Raw genomic sequence first — 16,930 nt, forward strand, 5'->3', positions numbered from 1 at the left:
ACGGGGAGGCTGCATTTTACAAAAGGCAGAATTTTGCTTCTGTTTCTTGGTATAGATTCATATTAAAAAGTTCCAGAGCAATATAGAGCAGCAAAAATACAGCCTCTTCCAGATTTTTAGCAAACGGTGAATTTTTCACTATTCTGTGGCCGTCTGCTGCACAGAGATGGATGGTTGAGTTTTAACTGAGTAACATTTAAAAAGGCAACGAGCCAGTAGTCGTGGCCCATAGACTAAAAATCCATTCGGGTTTCCCCGCATAGATTTGAATCCTGCCGACTCCGTTTCTCAGCATATTTCATTCTTTTTGACAATTTAACCAGGTCCCTGCAAAACTGATTCTGAGATAGACGGAACAACGTCCCACACCTTTCAATGACGCCGCTATTTTCTTTCTTTCATTAATCTGCAATATTCACGATACATACGGATAGAAAATCGCAAAAATCAGCCAAAGTTGCGTCAGTGATTCAGCATGTCTATCCCTCGAGATGTCTAAGGCATCTGTGCATGACCGTTGGTGCGTGTAAATTTTTGTGTGTGTGCCTCTGTGTCTGTCTATCTGTAAAAATGTCGATGTGTATGTGCAACTGTCTGTGGAAATCATCACCATGAATTTGATATGTCCCGGAACTTAAAAAAAAGACTTGGGAAAGTAATATGGCTGTGAACTTTTGTCTCAGCTTTGGTTCAGTTGCAGCATTCTTGACTGAATCAGGAGTTTGTGTGTACAAGTCGCACTCCTGAGACTTGAGCATATAACCTTGGCTAACACTCAACTGCAGCATTTGGGGAATTTTGCATTGTTGAAACTGTTGACTTTCGGATGAAATCTTAAATTGAAGCTCCGTCTGCGCACTCGGGTGGTTGTGAGAGGTCCCAGAGCATTGCTCGAAAAAGAATAGGAGAGTTGCGCCCGTATCAATATTCCGAAAAATGTTCGGAAATACTCCCTGAAACCCGATGTGTTTGTGTGTGTCTGTGGAGGTGGAGTTGAAGCCCAGATTCTCACAGAGACAGAATCTAATCGCTGACAGCACCAGGATGGCCGAGTGGTTAAGGCGTTGGGCTTAAGATCCAAAGGGTTTATACCCGCGTGGGTTCGAGCCCCACTCCTGGTAACTACTTAATTAAACAGTGATTTTTCCCATTCTGCTCAGTGAAAACTGATTTTCATCTGTTGCATTTGCATTTTTCTGTAGCTCATTGACAATCTGAGCAGATAATGAAATGAAATTGTGAAATGTATCTGTATCGCTCAGTCTCTGCCTCTCGCTCTGTCTTTAGAGAGCTGTATATGTGTTTGTGTGTTTGTGTCTTTGTCTCTCTGAGTCTGCCTCTCTCTGATTCACTCTGTCTGTCCCTGTTTCTCTGTTTGTCTCTGTCTCTCAATCTGTCTCCTTCACACGGTATCCAGTTCTGTTCCAATGGGATTCTGTCATACTCTCTATCTGACTGTCTCGTTCTTTTCCATCATCTCTGTCTTTGCCTGTCTCTGCTCGTCCCTGTCTCTAACCTGATGAGTATTTCCATCATTTTCTATTTTTGTCTCGATGTCTCTCTCTCTCTATTTATCTTTCTCTCTATCTGTCTCCCTCTTTGTCTCTCTCCTTGTCCCTGTCTTTCTCTCATTCTTTCCCTCCCTCTCTTTATAAATCAGAAAAACACATCTCTGTATATGTATGTGTTTGAGTCTTTGCCTCACTCAGTCTGACCCTAACTCTCAGTCTCAAACTTTCTGTCTCTCTCTGTCTGTACCTCGCTGTCAGTTTCTCCCTGTTTTGCTGTTTGCCTCTCTGTCTCTCAATGTGCCTGTCTCTTTCTCACGGTGTCCAGTTGTGTTCCAATGGTATTCTCTCAGTCTCTGTCTGACTGTCTCACTCTTTCCCATCATCTCTGTCTATCTATGTCTCTGCCTGCCTGTCTCTCTTTGCCTGTCGCTGGTACTTCCTGTCTCTAACCTGCTGAGAATTTCCAACATTTTCTTTTTATTTCTTTGTCTCTCTGTCTATCTGTCGCTCTCTTTCTCCATCTGTCTCTCTCCTTGTCACTTTCTTTATGATTGTCTTTCTCTCACTCTTTCCCTCTTTCTCTTTATAGATCACACACACAGATCTCTTTAGATGTATGTGTTTGAGAGTCTTTTTCTCACTCAGTCTGCCTCTCGTTTTCAGTCTCACACTTGCTGTCTCTCATTGTCTCGATCTCGCTGTCTGTCTCTCCCTCTTTGTCGGTTTGTCTCTGTCTCGCAATCTGTCTGTCGACTTCTAATGGTGTCCAGTTCTATTCACAGCTCGAATATTGCTTTGACAAAACCCATGCGCATCAATTTCTCGTGGGAATGTGGTGAATATCCCCGCCTGTCACACGGGAGACCACGGTTCAATTCCCTAACGGGGAGGCTGCATTTTACAAAAGGCAGAATTTTGCTTCTGTTACTTGGTATCGATTCATATTAAAAAGTTTCAGGGCAATATAGAGCAGCAGAAATACAGCCTCTTCCAGAATTTTAGCAAACGGTGACTTTTTCACTATTCTGTGGCCGTCTGCTGCACAGAGATGGATGGTTGAATTTTAACTGAGTAACATTTAAAAAGGCGGCGAGCCAGTAGTCGTGGCCCATTGGTTAAGGCCATAGACTAAAAATCCATTCGGGTTTCCCCGCATAGATTTGAATCCTGCCGACTCCGTTTCTCAGCATATTTCATTCTGTTTGACAATTTAACGAGGGCCCTGCAAAACTGATTCTGAGATAGACGGAACGACGTCCCACACCTTTCAATGCCGCCGCTATTTTCTTTCTTTCATTAATCTGCAATATTCACGATACATACGGATAGAAAATCGCAAAAATCAGCCAAAGTTGCGACAGTGATTCAGCCTGTCTATCCCTCGAGATGTCTAAGGCATCTGTGCATGTCCGTTGGTGCGTGTAAATTTTTGTGTGTATGTCTCTGTGTCTGTCTATCAGTAAAAATGTCTATGTGTATGTGCAACTGTCTGTGGAAATCATCACCATGAATTTGGTATGTCCTGGAACTTAAAAAAAAGACTTGGGAAAGTAATATGGCTGTGAACTTTTGTCTCAGCTTTGGTTCAGTGACAGCATTCTTGACTGAATCAGGAGTTTGTGTGTTCAAGTCGCACTCCTGAGACTTGAGCATATAATCTTGGCTAACACTCAACTGCAGCATTTGGGGAATTTTGCATTGTTGAAACTGTTGACTTTCGGATGAAATGTTAAATTGAAGCTCCGTCTACGCACTCGGGTGGTTGTGAGAGGTCCCAGAGCATTACTCGAAAAAGAATAGGAGAGTTGCCCCCGTGTCAATATTCCGAAAAATGTTCGCAAATACTCCCTGAAACCCGATGTGTTTGTGTGTGTCTGTGGAGGTGGAGTTGAAGCCCAGATTCTCACATAGACAGAATCCAATCGCTGACGGCACCAAAATGGCCGAGTGGTTAAGTCGTTGGGCTTAAGATCCAAAGGGATTATACCCGCGTGGGTTCGAACCCCACTCCTGGTAATTACTTAATTAAACAGTGATTTCTCCCATTCTGCTCAGTGATAACTGATTTTCATCTTTTGCATTTGCATTTTTCTGCAGCTCGGTGACAATCTGAGCAGATAATGAAATGAAATTGTGAAATGTATCTGTATCGCTCAGTCTCTGCCTCTCGCTCTGTCTTTAGAGAACTGTATATATATTTGTCTGTTTGAGTCTTTGTCTCTCTCAGTCTGCCTCTCTCTGATTCACTCTGTCTGTCCCTGTTTCTCTGTTTGTCTCTGTCTCTCAATCTGTCTCCTTCACACGGTATCCAGTTCTGTTCCAATGGGATTCTGTCATACTCTCTGTCTGACTGTCTCGTTCTTTCCCATCATCTCTGTCTTTGCCTGTCTCTGCTCGTCCCTGTCTCTAACCTGATGAGTATTTCCATCATTTTCTGTTGTTGTCTCGATGTCTCTCTCTCTCTATTTATCTTTCTCTCTATCTGTCTCCCTCTTTGTCTCTCTCCTTGTCCCTGTCTTTCTCTCACTCTTTCCCTCCCTCTCTTTATAAATCACACAAACACATCTCTGTATATGTATGTGTTTGAGTCTTTGCCTCACTCAGTCTGACCCTAACTCTCAGTCTCAAACTTTCTGTCTCTCTCTGTCTCTACCTCGCTGTCAGTTTCTCCCTGTTTTGCTGTTTGTCTCTGTCTCTCAATGTGCTTGTCTCTTTCTCACGGTGTCCAGTTGTGTTCCAATGGGATTCTCTCAGTCTCTGTCTGACTGTCTCACTCTTTCCCATCATCTCTGTCTATCTATGTCTCTGCCTGCCTGTCTCTCTTTGCCTGTCGCTGGTAGTTCCTGTCTCTAACCTGCTGAGAATTTCCAACATTTTCTTTTTATTTCTTTGTCTCTCTGTCTATCTGTCGCTCTCTCTCCATCTGTCTCTCTCCTTGTCACTTTCTTTATGAAGGTCTTTCTCTCACTCTTTCCCTCTTTCTCTTTATAGATCACACACACAGATCTCTTTGGATGTATGTGTTTGAGAGTCTTTTTCTCACTCAGTCTGCCTCTCGTTTTCAGTCTCACACTTGCTGTCTCTCGTTGTCTCGATCTCGCTGTCTGTCTCTCCCTGTTTGTCGGTTTGTCTCTGTCTCGCAATGTGTCTGTCGACTTCTCATGGTGTCCAGTTCTATTCACAGCTCGAATATTGCTTTTGACAAAAGCCATGCGCATCAATTTCTCGTGGGAAAGTGGTGAATATCCCCGCCTGTCACACAGAGACCACGGTTCAATTCCCTAACGGGGAGGCTGCATTTTACAAAAGGCAGAATTTTGCTTCTGTTTCTTGGTATAGATTCATTTTAAAAAGTTCCAGGGCAATATAGAGCAGCAAAAATACAGCCTCTTCCAGATTTTTAGCAAACGGTGACTTTTTCACTAGTCTGTGGCCGTCAGCTGCACAGAGATGGATGGTTGAGTTTTAACTGAGTAACATTAAAAAAGGCAGCGAGCCAGTCCTCGTGGCCCATTGGTTAAGGCCATAGACTAAAAATCCATTCGGGTTTCCCTGCATAGATTTGAATCCTGCCGACTCCGTTTCTCAGCATATTTCATTCTGTTTGACAATTTAAACAAGTCGCTGCAAAACTGATTCTGAGATAGACGGAACAACGTACCACACCTTTCAATTCCACCGCTATTTTCTTTCTTTCATTAATCTGCAATATTCACGATACATACGGATAGAAAATCGCAACAATCAGCCAACGTTGCGACAGTGATTCAGCCTGTCTATCCCTGGAGATGTCTAAGGCATCTGTGCATGTCCGTTGGTGCGTGTAAATTTTTGTGTGTGTGTCTCTGTGTCTGTCTATCTGTAAAAATGTCGATGTGTATGTGCAACTGTCTGTGGAAATCATCACCATGAATTTGGTATGTCCTGGAACTTAAAAAAAAGAATTGGGAAAGTAATATGGCTGTGAACTTTTGTCTCAGCTTTGGTTCAGTGGCAGCATTCTTGAGTGAATCAGGAGTTTGTGTGTTCAAGTCGCACTCCTGAGACTTGAGCATATAATCTTGTCTAACACTCAACTGCAGCAATTGGGGAATATTGCATTGTTGAAACTGTTGACTTTCGGATGAAATGTTAAATTGAAGCTCCGTCTGCGCACTCGGGTGGTTGTGAGAAGTCCCAGAGCATTACTCGAAAAAGAATAGGAGAGTTGCCCCCGTGTCAATATTCCGAAAAATGTTCGGAAATGCTCCCTGAAACCCGATGTGTTTGTGTGTGTCTGTGGAGGTGGAGTTGAAGCCCAGATTCTCACAGAGACAGAATCCAATCGCTGACGGCACCAGGATGGCCGAGTGGTTAAGGCGTTGGACTTAAGATCGATGGGTTTATACTTGCGTGGGTTCGAACCCCACTCCTGCTAATTACTTAATTAAACAGTGATATCTCTCATTCTGCTCAGTGATAACTGATTTTCATCTGTTGCATTTGCATTTTTCTGTAGCTCGGTGACAATCTGAGCAGATAATGAAATGAAATTGTGAAATGTATCTGTCTCGCTCAGTCTCTGCCTCTCGCTCTGTCTTTAGAGAGCTGTATATTTATTTGTGTGTTTGAGTCTTTGTCTCTCTCAGTCTGCCTCTCTCTGATTCACTCTGTCTGTCCCTGTTTCTCTGTTTGTCTCTGTCTCTCAATCTGTCTCCTTCACACGGTATCCAGTTCTGTTCCAATGGGATTCTGTCATACTCTCTGTCTGACTGTCTCGTTCTTTCCCATCATCTCTGTCTTTGCCTGTCTCTGCTCGTCCCTGTCTCTAACCTGATGAGTATTTCCATCATTTTCTGTTTTTGTCTCGATGTCTCTCTCTCTCTATTTATCTTTCTCTCTATCTGTCTCCCTCTTTGTCTCTCTCCTTGTCCCTGTCTTTCTCTCACTCTTTCCCTCCCTCTCTATATAAATCACACAAACACATCTCTGTATATGTATGTGTTTGAGTCTTTGCCTCACTCAGTCTGACCCTAACACTCAGTCTCAAACTTTCTGTCTCTCTCTGTCTCTACCTCGCTGTCTGTTTCTCCCTGTTTTGCTGTTTGTCTCTGTCTCTCAATGTGCCTGTCTCTTTCTCACGGTGTCCAGTTGTGTTCCAATGGGATTCCCTCAGTCTCTCTGTCTGACTGTCTCACTCTTTCCCATCATCTCTGTCTATCTATGTCTCTGCCTGCCTGTCTCTCTTTGCCTGTCGCTGGTAGTCCCTGTCTCTAACCTGCTGAGAATTTCCAACATTTTCTTTTTATTTCTTTGTCTCTCTGTCTATCTGTCGCTCTCGCTCCATCTGTCTCTCTCCTTGTCACTTTCTTTATGATTGTATTTCTCTCACTCTTTCCCTCTTTCTCTTTATAGATCACACACACACATCTCTTTAGATGTATGTGTTTGAGAGTCTTTTTCTCACTCAGTCTGCCTCTCGTTTTCAGTCTCACACTTGCTGTCTCTCGTTGTCTCGATCTCGCTGTCTGTCTCTCCCTGTTTGTCGGTTTGTCTCTGTCTCGCAATGTGTCTGTCGACTTCTCATGGTGTCCAGTTATATTCACAGCTCGAATATTGCTTTGACAAAACCCACGCGCATCAATTCCTCGTGGGAAAGTGGTGAATATCCCCGCCTGTCACACGGGAGACCACGGTTCAATTCCCTAACGGGAAGCCTGCATTTTACAAGAGGCAGAATTTTGCTTCTGTTTCTTGGTATAGATTCATATTAAAAAGTTCCAGAGCAATATAGAGCAGCAAAAATACAGCCTCTTCCAGATTTTTAGCAAACGGTGACTTTTTCACGATTCTGTGGCCGTCTGCTGCACAGAGATGGCTGGTTGAGTTTTAACTGAGTAACATTTAAAAAGGCAGCGAGCCAGTAGTCGTGGCCCAGTGGTTAAGGCAATAGACTAAAAATCCATTCGGGTTTCCCCGCATAGATTTGAATCCTGCCTACTCCGTTTCTCAGCATATTTCATTCTGTTTGACAATTTAACGAGGGCTCTGCAAAACTGATTCTGAGATAGACGGAACAACGTGCCACACCTTTCAATGCCGCTGCTGTTTTCTTTCTTTCATTAATCTGCAATATTCACGATACATACGGATAGAAAATCGCAAAAATCAGCCAAAGTTGCGACAGTGATTCAGCCTGTCGATCCCTCGAGATGTCTAAGGCATCTGTGCATGTCCGTTGGTGCGTGTAAATTTGTGTGTGTGTGTCTCTGTGTCTGTCTCTCTATAAAAATGTCTATGTGTATGTGCAACTGTCTGTGGAAATCATCACCATGAATTTGGTATATCCTGGAACTTAACAAAAAGACTTGGGGAAAGTAATATGGCTGTGAACTTTTGTCTCAGCTTTGGTTCAGTGGCAGCATTCTTGACTGAATCAGGAGTTTGTGTGTTCAAGTCGCACTCCTGAGACTTGAGCATATAATCTTGTCTAACACTCAACTGCAGCATTTGGGGCATTTTGCATTGTTGAAACTGTTGACTTTCGGATGAAATGTTAAATTGCAGCTCCGTCTGCGCACTCGGGTGGTTGTGAGAGGTCCCAGAGCATTGCTCGAAAAAGAATAGGAGAGTTGCGCCCGTATCAATATTCCGAAAAATGTTCGGAAATACTCCCTGAAACCCGATGTGTTTGTGTGTGTCTGTGGAGGTGGAGTTGAAGCCCAGATTCTCACAGAGACAGAATCTAATCGCTGACAGCACCAGGATGGCCGAGTGGTTAAGGCGTTGGTCTTAAGATCCAATGGGTTTATACCCGCGTGGGTTCGAGCCCCACTCCTGGTAATTACTTAATTAAACAGTGATTTTTCCCATTCTGCTCAGTGATAACTGATTTTCATCTGTTGCATTTGCATTTTTCTGTAGCTCATTGACAATCTGAGCAGATAATGAAATGAAATTGTGAAATGTATCTGTATCGCTCAGTCTCTGCCTCTCGCTCTGTCTTTAGAGAGCTGTGTATGTATTTGTGTGTTTGAGTCTTTGTCTCTCTCAGTCTGCCTCTCTCTGATTCACTCTGTCTGTCCCTGTTTCTCTGTTTGTCTCTGTCTCTCAATCTGTCTCCTTCACACGGTATCCAGTTCTGTTCCAATGGGATTCTGTCATACTCTCTATCTGACTGTCTCGTTCTTTTCCATCATCTCTGTCTTTGCCTGTCTCTGCTCGTCCCTGTCTCTAACCTGATGAGTATTTCCATCATTTTCTATTTTTGTCTCGATGTCTCTCTCTCTCTATTTATCTTTCTCTCTATCTGTCTCCCTCTTTGTCTCTCTCCTTGTCCCTGTCTTTCTCTCACTCTTTCCCTCCCTCTCTTTATAAATCAGACAAACACATCTCTGTATATGTATGTGTTTGAGTCTTTGCCTCACTCAGTCTGACCCTAACTCTCAGTCTCAAACTTTCTGTCTCTCTCTGTCTGTACCTCGCTGTCAGTTTCTCCCTGTTTTGCTGTTTGCCTCTCTGTCTCTCAATGTGCCTGTCTCTTTCTCACGGTGTCCAGTTGTGTTCCAATGGGATTCTCTCAGTCTCTGTCTGACTGTTTCATTCTTTCCCATCATCTCTGTCTATCTATGTCTCTGCCTGCCTGTCTCTCTTTGCCTGTCGCTGGTGCTTCCTGTCTCTAACCTGCTGAGAATTTCCAACATTTTATTTTTATTTCTTTGTCTCTCTGTCTATCTGTCGTTCTCTTTCTCCATCTGTCTCTCTCCTTGTCACCTTCTTTATGAAGGTCTTTCTCTCACTCTTTCCCTCTTTCTCTTTATAGATCACACACACAGATCTCTTTAGATGTATGTGTTTGAGAGTCTTTTTCTCACTCAGTCTGCCTCTCGTTTTCAGTCTCACACTTGCTGTCTCTCGTTGTCTCGATCTCGCTGTCTGTCTCTCCCTGTTTGTCGGTTTGTCTCTGTCTCGCAATGTGTCTGTCGACTTCTCATGGTGTCCAGTTCTATTCACAGCTCGAATATTGCTTTGACAAAACCCATGCGCATAAATTTCTCGTGGGAAAGTGGTGAATATCCCCGCCTGTCACACGGGAGACCACGGTTCAATTTCCTAACGGGGAGGCTGAATTTTACAAAAGGCAGAATTTTGCTTCTGTTTCTTGGTATAGATTCATATTAAAAAGTTCCAGAGCAATATAGAGCAGCAAAAATACAGCCTCTTCCAGATTTTTAGCAAACGGTGACTTTTTCACTATTCTGTGGCCGTCTGCTGCACAGAGATGGATGGTTGAGTTTTAACTGAGTAACATTTAAAAAGGCAGCGAGCCAGTAGTCGTGGCCCATTGGTTAAAGCCATAGACTAAAAATCCATTCGGGTTTCCTTGCATAGATTTGAATCCTGCCGACTCCGTTTCTCAGCATATTTCATTCTGTTTGACAATTTAACCAGGTCCCTGCAAAACTGATTCTGAGATAGGCGGAACAACGTCCCACACCTTTCAATGCCGCCGCTATTTTCTTTCTTTCATTAAACTGCAATATTCACGATACATACGGATAGAAAATCGCAAAAATCAGCCAAAGTTGCGATAGTGATTCAGCCTGTCAATCCCTCGAGATGTGTAAGGCATCTGTGCATGTCCGTTGGTGCGTGCAAATTTTTGTGTGTGTGTCTCTGTGTCTGTCTATCTGTAAAAATGTCTATGTGTATGTGCAACTGTCTGAGGAAATCATCACCATGAATTTAGTATGTACTGGAACTTAAAAAAAAGACTTGGGAAAGTAATATGGCTGTGAACTTTTGTCTCAGCTTTGGTTCAGTGGCAGCATTCTTGAGTGAATCAGGAGTTTGTGTGTTCAAGTCGCACTCCTGAGACTTGAGCATATAATCTTGGTTAACACTCAACTAGAGCATTTGGGGAATTTTGCATTGTTGAAACTGTTGACTTTCGGATGAAATGTTAAATTGAAGCTCCGTCTGCGCACTCGGGTGGTTGTGAGAGGTCCCAGAGCATTACTCGAAAAAGAATAGGAGAGTTGCCCCCGTGTCAATATTCCGAAAAATGTTCGGAAATGCTCCCTGAAACCCGATGTGTTTGTGTGTGTCTGTGGAGGTGGAGTTGAAGCCCAGATTCTCACATAGACAGAATCCAATCGCTTACGGCACCAGGATGGCCGATTGGTTAAGGCGTTGGGCTTACGATCCAATGGGTTCATACCTGCGTGGGTTCGAACCCCACTCCTGGTAATTACTTAATTAAACAGTGATTTCTCCCATTCTGCTCAGTGATAACTGATTTTCATCTGTTGCATTTGCATTTTTCTGCATCTCGGTGACAATCTGAGCAGATAATGAAATGAAATTGTGAAATGTATCTGTATCGCTCAGTCTCTGCCTCTCGCTCTGTCTTTAGAGAGCTGTATATGTATTTGTGTGTTTGAGTCTTTCTCTCTCTCAGTCTGCCTCTCTCTGATTCACTCTGTCTGTCCCTGTTTCTCTGTTTGTCTCTGTCTCTCAATCTGTCTCCTTCACACGGTATCCAGTTCTGTTCCAATGGGATTCTGTCATACTCTCTGTCTGACTGTCTCGTTCTTTCCCATCATCTCTGTCTTTGCCTGTATCTGCTCGTCCCTGTCTCTAACCTGATGAGTATTTCCATCATTTTCTGTTGTTGTCTCGATGTCTCTCTCTCTCTATTTATCTTTCTCTCTATCTGTCTCCATCTTTGTCCCTCTCCTTGTCCCTGTCTTTCTCTCACTCTTTCCCTCCCTCTCTTTATAAATCACACAAACACATCTCTGTATATGTATGTGTTTGAGTCTTTACCTCACTCAGTCTGACCCTAACTCTCAGTCTCAAACTTTCTGTCTCTCTCTGTCTCTACCTCGCTGTCAGTTTCTCCCTGTTTTGCTGTTTGTCACTGTCTCTCAATGTGCCTGTCTCTTTCTCACGATGTCCAGTTGTGTTCCAATGGGATTCTCTCAGTCTCTGTCTGACTGTCTCACTCTTTCCCATCATCTCTGTCTATCTATGTCTCTGCCTGCCTGTCTCTCTTTGCCTGTCGCTGGTAGTTCCAGTCTCTAACCTGCTGAGAATTTCCAACATTTTCTTTTTATTTCTTTGTTTTTCTGTCTATCTGTCGCTCTCTCTCTCCATCTGTCTCTCTCCTTGTCACTTTCTTTATGATTGTCTTTCTCTCACTCTTTCCCTCTTTCTCTTTATAGATCACACACACAGATCTCTTTAGATGTATGTGTTTGAGAGTCTTTTTCTCACTCAGTCTGCCTCTCGTTTTCAGTCTCACACTTGCTGTCTCTCGTTGTCTCGATCTCGCTGTCTGTCTCTCCCTGTTTGCCAGGTTGTCTTTGTCTCGCAATGTGTCTGTCGACTTCTCATGGTGTCCAGTTCTATTCACAGCTCGAATATTGCTTTTGACAAAATCCATGCGGATCAATTCCTCGTGGGAAAATGGTGAATATCCCCGCCTGTCACACGGGAGACCACGGTTGAATTCCCTAACGGGGAGGCTGCATTTTACAAAAGGCAGAATTTTGCTTCTGTTTCTTGGTATAGATTCATATTAAAAAGTTCCAGACCAATATAGAGCAGCAAAAATACAGCCTCTTCCAGATTTTTAGCAAACGGTGACTTTGTCACTATTCTGTGGCGTCTGCTGCACAGTGATGGATGGTTGAGTTTTAACTGAGTAACATTTAAAAAGGCAGCGAGGCAGTAGTCGTGGAACAACGTCCCACACCTTTCAATGCCGCCGCTGTTTTCTTTCATTCATTAATCTGCAATATTCACGATACATACGGATAGTAAATCACAAAAATCAGCCAAAGTTGCGACAGTGATTCAGTCTGTCTATCCCTCGAGATGTCTAAGGCATCTGTGCATGTCCGTTGGTGCGTGTAAATTTTTGTGTGTGTGTCTCTGTGTCTGTCTATCTATAAAAATGTCTATGTGTATGTGCAACTGTCTGTGGAAATCATCACCATGAATTTGGTATGTCCTGGAACTTAAAAAAAAAGACTTGGAGAAAGTAATATGGCTGGGAACCTTTGTCTCAGCTTTGGTTAAGTGGCAGCATTCTTGACTGAATCAGGAGGAATCATTTTTGATGCAGCGTGTTGTTGTGATCTGGAATGCAATGCTTGAAAGGGTGGTGGAGGCAGATTCAATAGTAACTTTCTAAAGGGAATTCGATAAGTACTCTAAGATGGAAATAGCATGGTTCCGAGAGGAGAACAGGGGATAGCTCTGTCAAAGAGCCTGCACAGGCACGATGGGCCGAATGGTTTACTTCTGTGCTGTATCATTCTCTGCTTGGCCCTCGGCCTCCTACTTCAGATTGGAGCAACACCTTCGTCATTTTACTGGAGCCGGTCAACCAGTGGCTCATTTGCTCCTCCAGGATGTTTCCGTGTAACTCCTCATCCCATCTTCAAACCGGGAGCCAAAATACAAATTTAACCCGACCGTTCATCATCCCTTGTGGAATGGTCCACATTCACCACCTCTGAAATGATTCACAACATTTAACGTGTCTTTTACAATCTGCTTCTTGTTGCATGTCCGATTCTGAATGGGTGGCTCCCATTAAGCTCTCCGTCACCACCTATCCCGCAGGCTATAAGCTCATCCACGACTGTCACTTAGTGGCTCCCATTAAACGCTCCCTCAACACGTTTCACGCAGGTTCTAGACAGACCCCGGCTCTCACTGAGTGGCTGCCATTAAACGCTCCCTCACCAACTATGCCGCAGGTTATAAGCTCACCCCCAGCTGTCACTGAATGACTCACATTAAAGGCACCCTCACCACCTATCAAATGAGTTATAGACTCACCCCCAGCTCTCACTGAGTGGCTCACACTAAACGCTCCTTCACTACCTATCCCAGAAGTTATGGACTAACACCCGTCGCTCACTGACTGGCTCACACTAAACGCTCCCTCACTACCTATCCCACAAGTTATGGACTCACCCCCGGCTCTCATTGAGTGGCTCCCATTAAACACTCCCTCACCACCTATCCCACAGGTTATGGACTCACCCACGGCTCTCACGGAGTGGCTCACACAATACTCTCCATCACCTTCTATCCCACAGGTTATGGACTCACCCCCAGCTCTCATTAAGTGGCTCTCATTAAACGCTCCCTCACCACATATCCCGCAGTTTATAGGCTCACCCCCGGCTCTCAAGGAGTAGCTTACACTATACGCTCCCTCACCACCTATCCCGCAGTTTATAGGCTCATCCCCGGCTCTCAAGGAGTGCTTACACTATACGCTCCCTGACCACCGATGCCACAAGTTATAGACTCACCCCCGGTTCTCACTGAGTGGTTCCCATTAAATACTCCCTCACCACCTATCCCGTAGGTTATAGACTCATCCCTGGCTGTCACTGAGTAGCTCCCATTAAACGCTCCCTCACCACCTAATCCACAGGTTATGGACACACCCCCGGCTGTCACTGAGTGGCTCATGTTAAACGCTCCCTGAACACGTATCACGCATATTATAGACTGACCACGGCTCTCACTGAGTGGCTCCCATTAAACGCACCCTCATCAAGTATTCATCAGGTTATAAACTCACCACCGGCGGTCACTGAATGGCTCCCATTAAACGTGCCCTCACCACCTATCCAATGGGTTATAGACTCACCCCCAGCTCTCACTGACTGGCTGAGACTAAACGCTCCCTCACCACCTATCCCGCAGTTTATAGACTCACCTCAGCTCTCATGGAGTGGCTCACACTATATGCTCCCTCACCACCTATCCCACAGTTTACAGGCTCACTCCCGGCTCTCACTGAGTGGTTCCCATTAAACGCTCCCTCACCACCTGTCCAATGGGTTATAGACTCACCACCAGCTCTCACTGAGTGGCTCACACTAAATGCTCCATCACCACTTTTCCCGCATTTTATAGACTCACCCCCGGCACTCATTGAGTGACTCCCATTAAACTCTCCCTCACCACCTATCCCGCAGTTTATAGACTCACCTCGGCTCTCATGGAGTGGCTCACACTATACGCTCCCTCACCAGCTATCCCACAGTTTATAGGCTCACCCCCGGCTCTCACTGAGTGCTTCACATTAAATGCACCCTCACCACCAATCCCACAGATTATGTACTCGCACCGGGCGCTCACTGACTGGCTCCCATTAAACGCTCCCTCACCACCTATCCCACAGGTTATGGACTCACCCCCGGCTCTCACTGAGTGGCTCCGATTAAACATTCTCTCACCACTTATCGCGCAATTTATAGACTCACCCCCAGCTCTCAAGAAGTGGCTCACAATATACGCTCCCTCACCTTCTATCTCACAGGTTATGGACTCACCTCTGGCTCTCACTGAGTGGCTCCCATACAACGCTCCCTCACCACTTATCCTGCAGTTTATAGGCTCAACCCAGCTGTCACTGACAGGTTCTCTGCAGTGCCGCCATTACAGTGATACTGGATACCATGACACTGTCTAATGGTCAAGGAACAACTGGACCGAGTGCTGGGAGTTGTGCCCTGACCAACATTTGTCCCTCAAACAATATCACAAAGGTGCAGTTTGCTGGTCAATGATCTCATTGCCTTTTTTCACCGCCCATTAGCAGAATGGCTGCTCCATTAACCAGATAGCAACAATCGTAATTGGAGTCATTCCATATGGGAATTTTACGATTCTCCTGAGGTGTAAATAGCAGTCGATCGCACTCTTTCTACCATCAATTTTCAAGGTGACATTATGTTTAGCTTGTCCTATTTAATGTTGGGATACATTATTCATTAACTATTAGTTTATGTCTGTTCTTTACTATGGTCAGTTTCGCTCTCCTTCTCTTTTTGTGCCGAGTTCAGGCGATTATAGCTTCAAGTCTATCGAGCAAAACGCTTTCCCTGCGATTCCATATTGTTCCGTATTTAGTAAAGCTCTGCTTATCTGGCAAATTGATTGGTTTCCATCAACTGATCAGGTAATGAACTCAGAAACCAAGTCCAGTCAAACTAAGACTTTGAATGGCTATGGAGGCTGGGTCACTGAAGATAATTAAGGCGGAGATAAACAGATTTTTGAGCGATAAGTGAAAGAAGGTTTCGGGGGGTTGGGCAAGGAAGTGGAGCTGATCCATGATCAAATCAGCCATGATCTTATTAAATGGCGGAGCATGCCCGGGGGAGGGGGGTGCGGTGGGAGGCAAATTGCCTACTCCTGCTCCTATTTCATATGTGCTTATGTTCTTATGATGGTAGTCTGATGTGTAATTTCCATTTTGCTCCTTTTTGCAGCGAACATCGCGGCGATTGTGATCCTGTCCCGAGGAAGGTGCGGTCTCTCCAGGTGTATCACTCGGTACCTGGTGTTCATGGCGGTGACCGATCTCCTGGTCATTATCACCGCTGTGATATTGAATAGAATTGGTGGTATCTATTTCCGGAATAGCATTCTGTCCACCACACCAGCGTGCAGCATCAGCACTGTGCTCATTTATTCATCAAGAGACAGTTCTGTCTGGTTAACGGTCGCGTTCACCTTTGATCGATTTGTGGCCATTTGTTGCCAGAAGCTGAAAACAAAATACTGCACCGAGACAACGGCGGCTGTGGTGATAGGAGCGGTCTGTGCCCTGAGTTGTTTAAAAAACATCCCTTTCTACTTCACGTATGAGCCATTATTTACTATTAATAAGGTGGCCTGGTACTGCAACATAAAACTTACTTTTTATGTTTCACCCGCTTGGACAGCGTTTGACTGGCTGGACCGTATTCTAACCCCGTGTGCACCGTTCCTCCTGATGTTACTGCTCAATGCTGTGACCGTCAGATACATTCTAGGGGCTAGTAGGGTCCCCAGGAGACTCCGGGCCCAAAACAATGGAGCGAGTCAGAGTGATCCAGAGATGGAGAGCCGGCGAAAGTCCATAATTTTACTCTTCACCATCTCGGGAAGTTTCATCCTGTTGTGGTTGACGTATGTTATCAATTTTCTCTATGTCCGAATTGAAAACAATAATTATTTCAATGACCCCAAATTTATTCTGCAGGAAAGTGGAAATATGCTTCAGCTCCTAAGCTGCTGCACTAACACGTTTATTTATACAGTGACTCAGAGTAACTTCAGACAGCAGTTAAAGAACGCGCTGAAATATCCATTGAATCTAGTTGTTAAATTACTTCTATAACGAAACTAGCTATTCCAGCACTCAACCTCCATTAAGCTCTGCACTGTAGTCTTTCGTTCCAATTCTCCAAACCCGCTGGTCATTCCTATTCTCCACAGTAGAAACATACACTTTATCACCCAATTTAATGTTGTAAACTGATTTATTTTATTTCCAAGTGACCCGTCATGTCCTATGGATGCTGACACTTACCTTAGTGCAGTAAGTCAGTTGTATCTTTAGGAATAACTTGGTTTTT

The 16,930-nt window shown here is 44.4% G+C and overlaps 1 protein-coding gene and 5 non-coding genes across 6 annotated transcripts in view; all 6 read left to right on the forward strand.

Moving 5' to 3' along the window:
• Positions 1 to 16,692, forward strand: part of LOC139235670 (probable G-protein coupled receptor 139) — a 91,211-nt gene extending 74,519 nt beyond the window's left edge. Inside the window, exon 3 of the mRNA XM_070866711.1 lies at positions 15,800 to 16,692. Within this exon, the coding sequence (XP_070722812.1) occupies positions 15,800 to 16,692 (893 nt within the window). The remainder of the gene's footprint in view (positions 1 to 15,799) is intronic.
• Positions 1,039 to 1,121, forward strand: trnal-uaa (transfer RNA leucine (anticodon UAA)). The gene has a single exon. It is a non-coding gene; the product is annotated as a tRNA-Leu (tRNA).
• Positions 3,445 to 3,527, forward strand: trnal-uaa (transfer RNA leucine (anticodon UAA)). The gene has a single exon. It is a non-coding gene; the product is annotated as a tRNA-Leu (tRNA).
• Positions 5,844 to 5,928, forward strand: trnal-uaa (transfer RNA leucine (anticodon UAA)). The gene has a single exon. It is a non-coding gene; the product is annotated as a tRNA-Leu (tRNA).
• Positions 8,251 to 8,333, forward strand: trnal-uaa (transfer RNA leucine (anticodon UAA)). Its single transcript has one exon. It is a non-coding gene; the product is annotated as a tRNA-Leu (tRNA).
• trnav-uac (transfer RNA valine (anticodon UAC)) lies at positions 10,657 to 10,739 on the forward strand. The gene has a single exon. It is a non-coding gene; the product is annotated as a tRNA-Val (tRNA).
• Positions 16,693 to 16,930: the final 238 nt, after the last annotated feature.

Source organism: Pristiophorus japonicus, chromosome 23 (assembly GCF_044704955.1).
Source record: "Pristiophorus japonicus isolate sPriJap1 chromosome 23, sPriJap1.hap1, whole genome shotgun sequence".
In the NCBI taxonomy this organism is placed as follows: Eukaryota; Metazoa; Chordata; class Chondrichthyes; family Pristiophoridae; genus Pristiophorus; species Pristiophorus japonicus.